At 43.1% G+C, this 14536-nt stretch overlaps 1 protein-coding gene across 3 annotated transcripts in view; it reads left to right on the forward strand.

Annotated features, from left to right (window-relative positions):
- The window catches only part of CAMK1D (calcium/calmodulin dependent protein kinase ID), a 209463-nt gene that overhangs the window by 120627 nt on the left and 74300 nt on the right, over positions 1-14536 (forward strand). For all 3 annotated transcript variants that reach the window (XM_066182724.1, XM_066182722.1, XM_066182723.1), the window contains one exon: positions 6563-6637. In XM_066182724.1, coding sequence (XP_066038821.1) covers positions 6563-6637 — 75 coding nt within the window. The remainder of the gene's footprint in view (positions 1-6562; positions 6638-14536) is intronic.

Here is a 14536-nt window from a genome sequence, read left to right on the forward strand (position 1 = left end):
AGTGAGAGAGGGGGAGACTGCTGCCCTGAGATGGTGGGAACCAAAGCCCCTTCTGCAGAGAAGCTGTCACCACTGCTGGACCATGTTCTTGTTGACTGCAGTGGGAGGACACTGTGTGCGATATGAAGTAATAGAAATTAATGTCAAGGTCATTAACCTTCCACCTTTCTTCTAAAGCCATCTCCAGAGGCGTCCATTTCAGGGGAAGGTTGTTGACTTGGTGACATCAATCTGGTGGCCTCTTACAATGTGGACCCTTGAAAATCAACTGGACACGTATGATGTGAGGCACCACACTCTCCTCCCCCCCTTTCAAATCCCAAACATCAGCAATAATGTGGCCAGCAGGAACAGGGCAGTGTCTGTTTCTCTGTACTCTGCACTGGTGATGCTGCACCTCCAATCATGGTGCCAGTTTTGGGCCCCTCTACAAGAATGGCACTGAGGCAAGGCAGTGCAAATCTCATTCACAGCATCAGTATTGGAATGTTTTTTGAGAGCAGGAATGGTAGGCAGAGCTCTGCTGCAGCCAGCCAACCATTTCCAGGACAGCCACGAGTTTCCTTCCCCATACCAACCCCTGCCATCTCACTCTGCCCCATTCCCCTCTCAGCAGAATTGCCAGAGTTTCTCCTTGAGATCAGGCTGGCTTGTTCCCATTCATCCTCACATCTTCTGAGTCATCATGAAAATTTTTTGGTGGTTTTCTTTCAAGTGGAAAGCAATCTGATCTGATCACTCCCTCTGAACATGTGTGAGACTATCCTACTATCTGTTGAAATTACTGACTCATTTCAAACAAATAAGACAGCTGAGCAGAGGTAAGTTTGCAGTGTACTCCACAGCAGAAACTGTGATTTAAACACCTCCCTTGGCCAACTGGTGAATTCATCAACCCTCATACTGCTGGCAAAACTCTCTCCAGGGTAGGTGTGGGAATAATGGAGCATTGATTCTCAAAGACCTTTGGTTCCTCAAAGCCATGAATCCTCACAGACTCACGCTTTGTTAGTTCTGGCTTTTGCAAAATTATTCGTGCTTTCTTGTGGCATTTTACCCGTGACATGTGCTGCTCGTGGAGGTGCAGCATTAAATGTCACGTCTTGCAAATGTAACACTGACTTGGAAAGAGTTGTTGTGGGGGGGACCTGCCCTACTTAAACAGCTCTTGTGTTTGCCCAAGGTTTTTGTACAGTATTCTCCTACCTGATCCTGGTTGTTGGTGTTAAATATGATAGATATTAGTGAAATGAATCAATTGTGGCTTGTAGCTGGGGTGTTTCACATGCTCTCATGGCAGATCAGCAGCCAAAGCAACAGCAAAATCTGGATTCTCTGCTTTTATCTGTGCAGAGTGCAGCCCCTCTAATTAATGATCCACGGCAGCTCGCAGCTGGTTTAATGCCAGCTCTTTGGCCTCTGGGATGGTTAGGAGCCAGCAGAGATGTACAGAAAGCTCAGTCATTAAAGGATTTCGTTTCCCTTATTGTACATCAACTTTCAAATTTTAATCCCTTTCTTTTTAAAAGCAATCTCCAGCCAAAGACCACGGAATGTATTGATTTTTAGATTTTTTTTTTTGGCAAACGTTGAAGTGAGTACTGTCCATTAGAGCTAGATCTCGACCTATGGGAGATTGTGCACTTCTGGTGACAGTGAGCGGGACATGGTGTCTCTGTGCCAGCCAGCAGCAAGGGAGGATTTTAGCATCACTGGGGTGCCATGCACCCATCACCACTCCAGCACTGCAGCACAGCCCATTTGGTGTGATGGGAACTGGTAAGCAGGGCCAAATGTCACTCCTGGTCATGTCAGGTCTTGTTTCGGGTATGTATTTCAACCCCTTTGGAGGTGGATGTTTCTGTGTTTCAGCAGTAGCAGTCAGGTAAAAATGACAATTCCCCTATCAATGCTCTGATGCAATGACTCCACAGGAAGCAAAGGGGGCCAGTCTGTGTTTGAGGCTCTGCTGCAGATCAAGCACTCTTTTGTCAGCCCTTGTTTGCACAGCTGCCATGCCCAGAAAACTCACTTGAAGTCCTTGGTTGCTCAGTTCAGTTTGCTCCTTTAAATCTTGGCCTGCCATGTGTAAAAATATTAAACATTGCCTTCATTCATTTGTATCATTGACACCTTTGTAAGTGCACATGGCAGAATCATAGACTGAAAGTCTGGAGGGGAAGCTTGATAATTTTGCATGGTTGCCTCCAGCCCAAGGTTTGTGTCTGCCTGAGGCACAGCGTCCAACCCAGAGCTGCTCTGAACAGGGGGAATCCACCCTTTCTTTTCATAGTTTTATAGTTTCTTTCTTATACTAAACTTTTCATAGTTTCTCACCAGGTTTAATCCCTCTTTATGTTTTTTTTTTTTCGTACACTTAAATTCCCTTGATTCTCACTCCTAGGTTTATTTTCCTCTTATTTTTCCCACAGCTTGCAGCATCACATGAGACTTACAGGGTGAAAAGTGCTGAGTCTAAAAAAGAATTAGCCTCTCTTTATTTGTATTTTTATTTCCAGACATCTTCTTCCTGTCTAATGGCCTCAGAATATTCCTGAAATTGAACAAAAATGTGGTGGCTGGAGGTGGCACCTGCCCTTTGTGCCACAGGAGGAGGAATTTTAGGGACACATTGGGATGTGGGAGATGCAAGCAGCACATGGGGTTTGCCAGGATGGAGGGGGTGTGTCAGGAAAAGTAGCAAATGTGATGAAAGGGAGGTTGAAAGGGTGGCAAGGGCAATTTTCCTTAGTTCATATCAATTTGTGTAATCAGATCTAATTTGCTTTAAGCAAGTGTATGCTTTGATGTTCACTTCCAGGGCTTTTTTCCTTTCTTTGGAAACAAGTATTGGGAACTGCTGTCACCCCAGCCCATGCTACAGCCCTAATATTGTACTATCATGTGTCCTAAAAGCGTCAATGAGCTGCTTTGTGCAGAGTTAATCAGCCAGACTCATCTATTGCAGGGTGGGAGCCACATATTGGGAAAGGGAGGAGTCTGGAGAGGGAGGACAGAAGGAAGAAAAGATCTGCAGAGAAGTGGGGTTAAGATTCTCTTACCGAGATAGGAAGGAGAAGGAATTGAAATGATATGGCCCATTGATTAAGATATTACTCTGGGATTGAGGAATCTTGGCCCTCTCTGCTTCATTCTCTCTTGTAATTACAGAAAAAGAAAAACTTGTGGTTTTTCTGCACAGTGCTTCCCCTTCTGTAAAGTGAGAGCAGCACCTTTTAAAATAATAAATCCTGTCAGGTCTTGAGTAGATCAGACAGTTCGGTGAGTATTTCTGCAGGGCTGCGTGCAGGCATTTGGAGGCTTAGCAGAATGAATCCTCTGAACCTTTGAGATTCACTTGGTACTCCTAGAAGGGGATAAAAGTGGAGTTAATTAACCCATCCCCAAATCCCTCCTGATCCGTGACCAGCAAGTAGCTGCCACTTTACAGTGCTCTCCTTGGCTCTCGATGTACCCAAGTATCCCTGCAAACCAGGAGTGTCTGCCTGTTACTCGGGTCTAGCACTGCTGATCTGCTTGCAGAGGAGTGGGACAAAATTTGCTCCATCCCCAAAACATTGTGATGATGCCGCACTTGCTTGCCCAAACCCAGCGTGTTATTGAAATGAACATTGTTCATCCTTGAAGGATTAATTATTGTGTATCAGGGCTGTAAGTGATTGCATGCTCATGCTTTAAAGAAAGGAGCACATGGATTTCTATGTGAATTTCTGGAGTGAGTGGCAGAGGAGCTGCTGCTGATGGCAGTGATCTCTGCTGGGAACCCCATGGCTGCTCTGGTCCAGCTCCAGCAACACAACCCACAAATTTGTCTAAACTGTGGGCTTCAGCCCAAGTACTCTCCATGTCGTTGATTTTTTAGCTTTGAATTCCATTTTCCTTTTAATAGCTTGTCATTTGAGAGCTCCTCTGAGTACAGAAATGCTGTGCAGGACAAGCTGCTTCATTTGCAGGTGTGCCATGTGCACTTCTCCAGGGATATTGCAAAATGCCACGACTGAGGCCTTGCTGGTCCTGGGGAGGCTGAGAAAAAGAGGAGAAAAACTCCTCCTCCCATCTTCTCATGCCCCTGGAGTGCAGCAGCCACCAGCAGCTGGGGTGGCTGATACGTTCAGACACCACCTCCCCAAGGGACATCGTGCTCCAAGCGCCACCACCCCTATGAGGCACTGCTCTGTGTGTCCTTTGGGGGTGATTCAGCTTCTTCAGCTGTCTTCTCCCAGATTACCCTTCATAGTTGCTCTCTTCCCACACCCTCACGTCCCGCGTCTGATTTCAGAGGGGGCAGATGGGCTCAGTACAGAGGACCCCACGGGGCTGGGGTCTAAAACTGAACCTTTTCTCCCCGTTCTCTGTACCACCGAGCAGGTTTATCCGCCCTCTGTCCCTCGCAGAGCACAGGGCGCGGTGACATTTGGTTTGCAAATCAGGGAGGGGAGAGGGTCCTGCGGCAGCCCCGGTGCTCAGCCTGGCATCTCTGATCAGAACTCTTCCCTGGCCTCTGCCTCCCTGGCTGCTCGCCATGGGTGACCATGCGTGTGATGGTGAGGCTGCTTTGGGGAACCTCTGGGGTTTTCCAGAAATAGAAATGCAAAGCATTAGTGTATGCGTGGTGAAAAACCATACCACAGACTAAACTGGAGGCTTTCAACGTTGTGGCAGATTGATTATGTTAAACTGCCATCATCATGATGGTAGGAGGAGCGCAAAGGATCGTGTGAATGTGTATGGTGCATAAAGGAAAGTGGATAAATAAATATAGTAATTTTCATTAAAAATCACTAATTGCTTGAAATGTCATTTCTAACATACCTTCAACTAAACTAAACAAGGTAAACCTGCCATTGTCCTAACTAACCTTTAAGGTACCAGGCACTAGACCTGCACAAAAAAATAAATGTTTCCAAACATTTGTTGTGTAAAGCCAAGTGGGGAGTGTATTGGTTTCCTGTTGCAAATACTAAGAATTTAATTTGTGATGCAATCTACCTGGAAATTTTGCTAAAGTACCATGGGATTTTCCAGCTATTTAGGTAGAATGAAGAGCCAAGTCATGTGTTTGTTGTTCGAACATCCTGCAGTGTATTACATTTGAGTTTGCTTATTGTTGATGTTAAATTTCCTGTGTGTGAAAGTCCTTGCATGAACACAGCTTTTGATGACTGATTATGGGCATAAATTCAGGTCAGTCATAATATTTCCAGTGAATTCAGAGGAAATTGAATTAGTCTGTGTGCTTGCAGGAAAGATCCTGTTGGGCACAAGGGACCTTCTGCTCCCCACGTCATCACACAAGTGTTAGGACACTTGTGACCATAGAGGATAAAGTCCTGATGCATGATTAAGCATCTTAATTAAGCTACTTGAACCTAGAAGCATGTAGAGAGTTTTGCATTTGTTGACAATTTATGTTTACTTTCCTTCTGAACATACCCATCTGTTGCTTAATGAGTGGCCCCTTCTAAGAATTTTCCATCTTTCCCTTGCTCTTAAAATATTGTCTGGAATTGGTATAATTAATGTTCTGCCCTGGGCTTGCACTGGGGTAGTCTCTGCAGGGTTTGCACAAGTTAAATATATCCTTTGCAAATTATTTGCAAACATTTAAGGAACAAACTCATAGAGGTGTTGCTGAAGTAGCTAATTAGATGTGTGCTTGTAGAGATGATTTTTGTCTTTAAAGCTAGGGCTTTGGCAAGAGGCCTGGTGGGAATGGTGAGGATGTAGAAAAGCCATGAAGACTCTTGGAGCTGTTGCACTCAGTGCCTAATAATGCAGGGAAATTGGGACGTCAAGACCAGGCTTAACATCAGAGCGGCACAAATTTGATGGGAAGGAGTGTGGGGCTGTCATACAGCTGCTGATTCCCTGGGCCAGCTTCTTCACGGGGTCAGATCCCTGTTTTCTCTCTGCCTGCCTGCACCCTGCCTCTGCCACTCTCTTGCACCCTGCATCAAAGTTGTCCTGAGAATTCAGCTTCCAACCATTCATCTGACACAGGAACTCCATACCTCTAATGCCTCAGATACTTAACTGTTACACATTTTGGCTTCAGAGATGATCGAAAGAAAATTTTCTGAATAATTACTGTATTCTAGGCTGTGAAGCACTTTGGACTGCTTACCTTTCTTGAAAGGGCCCTAAAGATCATCTGGTTCCTAAGCCTCTACCTTGGGCAGGGACACATTTCACTAAAACAGGTTGCTCAAAGCCCTGTCCAACCTTGCATTGAACACTTCCAGGGATAGGGCTTCTGCAATTTCCTTGGGCAACTTGTGCCAGTGCCCCACCACCCTTACGATAAAGAATTTTTTCCTGATATCTAATCCAAATCTACCCTCTTTCAGTTAAAAGTCATTATCCCTTATTCTATCACTATATGTCCTAGCAAAAAGTTTATGATGTGGAATAAAACACTGACAAGCATTATTTAACTAAAAATAGTTAAATGTTCGTGTTTCGTGTTCATGTTTCATGTTTTGCAGTCCTGAAAAAAAATTAAAATCACTATTTCATCTTATCTTATCTTGTATTTTTTCAGGATCAAGCATGAAAATATAGTTGCTCTGGAAGACATCTATGAGAGCCCAAACCATTTATATTTGGTCATGCAGTTGTAAGTACTGAAACTAATGAAGTGTTATATCAAAATTGCAAACTCTTCTTGTTCTGGTTTTGTTCTTTAACCCAAAAATGGGATATGTAAGAAGTATTTGTCTTGTGTGCTACAAACTGCAAAATCCCTAGAGAGTGGTCAAAGCCAGATCTCTAGTTGTGATGTGCTGTGTTGTAAAATTGGGAATTAAATTGTTTTGTGACTAGTCTCACCCAAATCACACCAGAGTGGTTTTGTGAGATTGCATCAAAAAAAAGAGCAGAACAGACAGACAGGGAAGGGGAGTAAATTACAGCTGAGAAGAGCCATAGGGAAGCCTGGAGCATCTGACAGAGGCAGGTCTGGGGTTAAATACCTCGGGGAAGCCCTTGGGGATAATGCTGGTCCCTTGTCTGTTGGTAAGGTCCAGGCATGGTGATGTCCTCAGAAGCTATTGTGCTGGCATTGTGGGCAGAATAGTGCCCTGTAAATTTTTTAGTGTGTTTTTGTAGCCCTACATTTCAGTTCAGAGTGCTGCAAAAGGACTTGCACAAGAACATTAGAGCTGCACAATTTCCAATAAGCCAGCTGGATTGTGGGAAGTACCAATTTTGTGATAAGTTGATTTACAAATCCTTAGTTTTGTTAAATCTCTCTTTAAAAATAAATAGCTATTATTCCTACTTATTATTAGCTTGTTTAATGTACTGTAACCATCACTTTTATAAAATCCTTGCATCCAGATATTTGGATATCTGAAACATAGTTCTGTAATGAGAGGTGACACTGATTACATCTTGGTATAAATTTCTACTTGCTCACTGTTCAGCACTGACTAGGGAATTATCCTCTCTGTTATAGCTGTACTTGTAAACTCAGCCAATTAATTTTCTGAAGGCCAGGAATTTTACCGTTCCAGGGGGACATAGGTTCACTGATGCCCAGTGGGGTGAGATGCCCAGCTGAAGCCAGCAGCCAGAGCCCATCAGGAGCGTTTAGGGTGGCAGCTCCAAGCAGTTCCCAGTCCCAACAAAGAGCTGTGCTTTGTGTTACAAGATAGACCAAGTGCACTGAACTGAATGGAAGGAATGATCTTGCTGCACTTTTTTGGGAAAGTGCTATCTCTAGGTGGAGAGGACAAGAAGGCCAGGTACTCACCCTCATCTCTTTGGATGTCACATGAAGGATGATGCAACCTCTGCACTGCTTCTGAGTTTTCTTCAATACTTAGGCTTGGGATCAATTGGTATCAAGAGTTGGGTGGCAACACTGCAAAGTCCACGAGGCTCAAAATCCATTTTGCATGCCTTCTTTAATGGAATCCTGTTTGGGAGAAGGCGTGTATGTATAATCTCTTGTTTCCAAGGTAACACCAATTTGTTGGTACAATGGCTGTGAACCATTGCACAGCATGAAGTATCTTTTTGTTTACATTTCTGCCCTGATTATTATTAGATTCCTTGTGGGTTTTTCAGCTTCTTATTTTTGTGTATTTCTCCTAAACAACTTCTCCTAATTTTGCCTACCTTTAAAACTTGGGTTCTGTGAAGCAGAAGGGGTTCTGATCAACAGCTTTGAGAAAGCCATATTTAGATTGCAGAAAAAAAGAAGGGGTAAAATAAGGGCCACTCAAAGATCAGTATCTTGAGCACAAAAATCTCAAATCCATATGCCCTTCTCCCTGGGTCATTGCTTGCTAAGTGGACTCTAGTTAATACTTCCCAAGGATTATTTTGTGGTGTGGACAGAATTTTCATTACCGACCTTTCAAGCACTCCTTGCTACGATGCGGAAAATTCACATTACAGCCCCTGAGCATCTCGCAGCACCTCTGTGGGAGAAGGTATTTGAAGGCAGACCAAGCCTCCCTGTTTAAGTTTGTCCTTGAGTGCATCTTCTTTTCCACGAAAGCCATGCTTGTTAGCAGGCCAGCTTGAAGGATAAATATCACACCTCATTTATTCTGTCAAAGATATGGGCAAGTAAATGTCTCAGTGTCTGCTGGAGTTGGAAAGAAGGGACGTTAAGAGGCAGCTGTCCATGTCTACTTGACACTTAATTTGTTCCTGCCAGTACCCCCTGGGAGCACATCCCAGGGTTATGCAGCCGTTGGTGAATCTGTCCTGTGTGTTTCCCACCATGTTCATGGGGAAATAAGATCTCTGGCTTTGGTTTCACCACCTTGTTCTCACGTATCTTTTATACAAGCCATGACAGAACTGTTCAAACTGACAGAGTCCTCTCAGTACAAGGTAGACCAGAAGTCCAGGTTGGAGATTCCTGGATTTGGGAACAGAATTTCATGTGCTGTCCCAAGGGGTTATACTGTTCCTTAGAATAGCCTGGGCTGTTTTTCTTCATTTATTTTCCCAAAATGCAAGATATTCCAACCCAGTGCCTCTAAGTTCAGCAAGGTGGACAACTCCTTGCTGTCTTTCACAACCTGCAGTATAGCTCAGCTCTGGTGTGAGGTGGTTACTGGTGCAGCTGCAAATGTAGATAATCCCTGCCTCTACTGTGATGACTCTGCCAAAATTTTTCAAGAACTATAGAAAAATACTGTAGAACATTTGTTGTATTTCCATGAGAGTGATGTGCTTTCCAACCAAGAAAAACTCTGCTCCTTCCCAAGCTTGGATTTCCTATAGCACAGTTAAGACCTACACAGGCAACAGACAAAAACTTAAATGAAATTCTGAAAGTTTCATTCCTTTTGGATGCTGCTTGAGATATCCCCAGAGGATATTGTAGAAGAGAGAGGCAATAACCTGCTTTCAGAAATATTTGTATTTAACTATTCTAGTGTAACAGTGAGCTCTGTTAATGAGCAGTTATAGGAGTTTTGGTTGCTGTTGGTGCCATTTGGTAAGACCTACCCTATTGTATCTTACAAGTGATCTGCCTTACTTCACCCATCAGTATAGGGAAAAGTCTTGATAATCTGTTGTGCTTGGTAATGTCAGATACTAATGTTTCATTCGTATAATCAGCCTCTTTGGGTATTGATGATTCATTTTCCGCATGCTGGAAAATCATGCATAAAAATGGATTTACATAAACACATGGAATCTTAGAATCATTTCGGTTGGAAAAGACCATTGAGTCCAACAATTTGCCTGTCACTGCCAATCCCACCATGTCCCCAAATGCCATATCTACACATCTTCTAAGTACCTCCAGAGATGGTGACTCCACCACATCCCTGTGCAGGCTGTTCCTGTGCTTGACAACCTTTCAAGTGAAGAAATTTTTCCTAATAATCCAATCTAAATGTCTTTTGCACCTGAGTTTTGCAGGTCCTTTTGCAGATGCTGTTTCTGACTGTGCTGCCTGGGTACATCAGAGCAGATTTCCAAGACTTGACTGATTTCATCTCTATTGTTCATGTGCATTAAAGTGTGAAGCAGCAGAGTTTGGTTTCCCTGAGACTTTTGTGTAACCTGTACTAGTCAAAGTCACAGGACTGGGGCTGTTGCTTCTCCAGAAGAATATGGGATCATGTGAAAAATCAATTAAAGCAGTAATTTCCTTTTTCTCCTTTATGCATCCACATTTGCTTAAAATATGTAGGAACTTAGCATTTTTGCTACCTCTGCTCTTTCGTCAAAGTTGGTTGAAGTTCACCCAATAGGTCAGAAATTACTAAGGGCTGGCAAGCTGGGATGGAGAGACACTGCCTCAGTGCCTTTGGAAAACAGGCTAAAAATGGGTCTAAAAGGCACCTCCAAAACATATGGAGCAGCCCAGGGTAGTGTGTAGCCATGTAAGTTATGGTCAAAGCTGAAGACCCACCTCTGAGTTTCATTGCAAGTTTTTGCAGAGTCAGGAATATTGACAAATCCAGAGGAATTCCTATCAATACTAGGATCTAGTTAAACAAAGTGAAAACTCTAGTGCCTGTCTGGTATATTGTTCCACCTCTTTGGGGCACCTGTGATCTGATCCCCTTGGCAGGACTGCTTTACCTAGATCCTGTCAGCTGCTGTTTCTGGTTCTCCAAAGAAACCAGACTATTTTCTCTGTGTCATGTCTTTTGAGGCTTTGGCATCTCTGCCAAGAACAAGTTTTTAGGAGGAACATCCTATTTGACCCAACCCTGAAGTACTTCTCCTTACCTTTGCAAAAAAAACCCAGCCCAAGCTGAGCCAAAACCCCCAGCCCAGAAGTTTTTCCAGCTTGGTCTCTTAACTCTGATGAATTATTCAGATGATTTCTGTCACAGAAAAGTTGAGATGACAGCAGCTCCTTCCTGCTGGGTGCAAGTCACGCACTGAGGAAAGCTCTGCCCACAAGTTTGCAGGCACAGAATCCCGTGTCCCTTTCCTGCTGTTTATCAGCTCTACCCTGCCAGACACAAGCACCTTATAACCCTGCAATGCCTTGGGAGGCAGCTCAAACAGGCAGGTACCCACCAGTGGTAAAATCTGCACAAGTTTTTGTTATTACTGGGACCACTCTGCTTGTGATTTTGCCTTTCAACTGTATGTTTTGCTAATAAGTAAGCAGAGTGCTAAGCTGTGATTAAGTGCTGAATTCACTTTGTTTTTTGAAAGCCCAATGCCTGAGTGCACTCCGAGAGCAGCCGAGCATGAGCTGTGTATGTAAGTGACATTTCAATGAAAATATTCAGCCTCCAAGAAAAACAACAGACAATGGAAGGAAATGTTGTGTTTGCCAGGTTCCTTACGGAGTCTAGCGAGGGCTCGGTGTGTTACACAACAGCGATCTGCACGCCAAGCCGCTATCACATCAGGATGCTAATTAAAGCAAAACACAGATCTGCCGTGCCACATTCCTTAGGTGAGGCTTATTCCCCTGCTTGGGGGTTTTTGTCTAAGCTTTATGCAAAAGACAGAAGGAAATCTCTCTGCATTCACAATGGAATTTATATCATAGAACTAAAGAATGATTTTGGTTGGAAGGGACTTTAAAGATCATCCAGTTCCAACCCCCTGCCCTGGGCAGGGACCCCTTACACTAGACCAGGTTGCTCAAAACCCCATCCAACCTGGCCTTAAATACTTCCAGGGATGAGGCATCCACAACTTCTCTGGTCAACCTATTCCAGGGCCTTACCAATGGATAATAAGAGCATACTGGGTTCTTCAGGAGCAGAAAGGTAGCAGTTATTAATCCAGCATCAATTTAACATCTTTTCCTTTGTGGAAAAAAAGATTATTCCACCTGTTGGGTTACACTAGTCAGTGCTAAATACGAAGGAGAATCTCCCCTTTTCCAATGGCAGAGAGGTTATAAGGAGACTGGAAAAGATTAATGTTGGTGTAGAGATCAGGGCATGGGCAAATTTATTGGTAATAAATTAATGGACCACAGATTGACCACCAGAATGGCTTTTAGACACCTGTAATTGTGTGGATTTTGTGTGATCCTGAAAATGTGAATGTGTTCATTGGCTATTCCTAGCTGGCATCAGCACTTTTTGTTTTTCTTCTTGTTTTTTCTGGCTGTGGCAGAACTTTTGGTAACTTTTATTCTCCATATCTGAACCAAACACAGCACTTTTTCCTGAGCAGCAGTCCTGTTGCTTCCTTGTGCTTCAGCTGTGGCTAGGGCCAGGCATTTTTAGAGTCCCTGGGCAGCAGCCCAGCCTTCCTACAGCAGCAGAAGAATGGTGAGAGTGTTCTTCACCTAGGAGACTACAAATAACTTTCTCATGATGACTTCCAAAACCACTTAGAATATTCTGCCACCTTCAACAGTTGTAGACAATTGTCAACATCCTTGTTCCAAGGCTTGCACTCGTTATTGTTACCTTTGTCAAAACATCCCAGTAACGACTTATTAGCAAGGCAACGCTGATGGTTTGGGGTTATTTTTTTCAATCAAAGTGACAGGTTACTCTGGATGGAGAGTGATTATCTTTTTTCCCTGTAGCCTTGAGAATGAAGAGGTAATGGAGAAAACTTTTCTCGTTTTCATTGAACAGGCAGCATTATAACATTGTTTGCTTTTAAACAAATGTGAACAGTTCAGCTGAAAATGGATTTTTTTTTTCTTTTAAGGTATCTATTCTTGCAAAGCAGCTGTTGTCAATAAAGAAAACAAGAGGTTTGGCTAAAATTCAAAATAAACTTGTTCTAGTATATGAATCTTTAAAGTTACAGAAAGATTTGAAGGCCTCATAAATCTGCTTGTTTTCCTATGCTGGTAATTACAATAAACAAGTACTTTCTGAGAGTTATTTGGTGTAATGTCCACTCCCCAGAAAGGGCTGGTACCAAATCCTTAGGGTGACAGTATGTGCCTTGATTGTTTGGTTTTTTTAATAGAAGTAGGTTTTGGCAGCATCAGCTTGAGTTCCTTCCTTCAGCCCTGCAGCAGCTGCCTCTCTAAGTCCCTGTTTAGGGCTCTCTTGCAGCTGGGCATGGGGGTGTAATGTGTCCGTGTTGTATAGCTTGGTCTGGAACAGGCAATTGATGGGGCAGCAACACATATCTGCCAGTAATCCTGTATAATGTCACTGCTTCCCTGAGAGCTGGAGGGAGGCTTTTCTCTCCAAACAGCAGGAAGGTGGCTATTTAGAGCCCTAGCAATTTTCTTCCCATTTTGTTGGCTTTGGATAAGCATCTCCTTCCTTTCATGCTTTGCCCACAAGTTTCATTGCTGGTTACTTGATGTTCACGTAGTCACTGAATAGTCTTTTAGATTTAGTTCTGCTTCTCTCAACTCCTGGTAATTTACACTGTGGTGCACCAAAGTCAATTAAATAGCTGGTATTTAATTCAGGTGGAAGGGGCTTTGCACCAAGGCATATAATAAATGTTAAATCCATATATGCCACAGTGTGAGAATTCATTATGATACAGTAGGATCTCTCTCAGGCATGACGTGGAGTCATTCTGATTAAATGGTTACACTTATTTAAACAGAAAAGGCCTTTCATAACAACCTGCAAAGCTTTGAAGTGAAATAACACAGCATTGAATCAAGATTCAAAATGAACGTGGGCGTCCCCAAGTCCTTTCTTTTACATGGAAAACATTATTAAAACTTTTCTTTTGGAGGAAGGTTCTGTGGTGAAGGGGAAAGTAGGAGGCTGACGGCTGTTACGTGTCAGTGTGTTCCAGAAGACACTCCATGATTTTGTGGCAGAAAAACAGGCTCAATTCCCAAGCATGCTCATGTCTCAGCACCAGCCCATGTTCTAGGTTGTAAAGTCAGATAGGTGACTCTGGTCAAGCACCTCTAAGTGACTCCAGAGTCAGTGCTGGGCTAACTTGCATTGTATTGTAGCAGGTGATAATGAAGCATTATCATCCCATTCATGTCCACACTGAAAGAAAAGATCTTTCACTATACATTTTGTCTGTATTGCCCCAAAAACTCTACATAGGGTGTATTTTTAAAGGCAGGTTGATTATATAGATTTCTGTGGCTGGCTGGGGATCAAGGCCTTAAACAGGAGAGTGTAAAACCTAGAATTTTTAGTGAAAATACAGGTTGCTGTTTGAAACCCTGTTTTGACTTCTTTTTGCAGTACTGTGGTTATGTCCCCTTACAGAAACTATTTTCATAGGACTGTAGAAGTACTTGCTATAGGTTTCTGCTTTAAACATTCTCCCTGGAAAATTATTCAGTGGAAAATGAATGTGAAGGATTTTGTGTTTTCCTTTTTCTTTTTTTTTTTTTTCTTTTTTCCTGAAACAGTGGTTAGGTCTGCTGTAGCCAAACTTTTACTTTTTTAAAGCATTTTATAGAAAAAGAAAACACTGTTGCTGGTGAAGCCTTTCTTTGATGCATTTATAGAACATGTGCTCATTTCATTCTGATTCATGCCACATGGTTGTATCTTAGCCTGTAAAGGCCATTTTTTTCTCTTAAATTGGAGGAAAAGTGTGTTGAGAGACCCAAATATTTGTCATCGTTTCCCTTCTCCAAGACAAAATTCCCATTTGGGGC

This window comes from Chamaea fasciata, unplaced genomic scaffold (genome assembly GCF_029207755.1).
Source record: "Chamaea fasciata isolate MVZ Bird 193981 ecotype frontalis unplaced genomic scaffold, bChaFas1.0.hap1 SCAF_5, whole genome shotgun sequence".
NCBI classification, from domain to species: domain Eukaryota; kingdom Metazoa; phylum Chordata; class Aves; order Passeriformes; family Sylviidae; genus Chamaea; species Chamaea fasciata.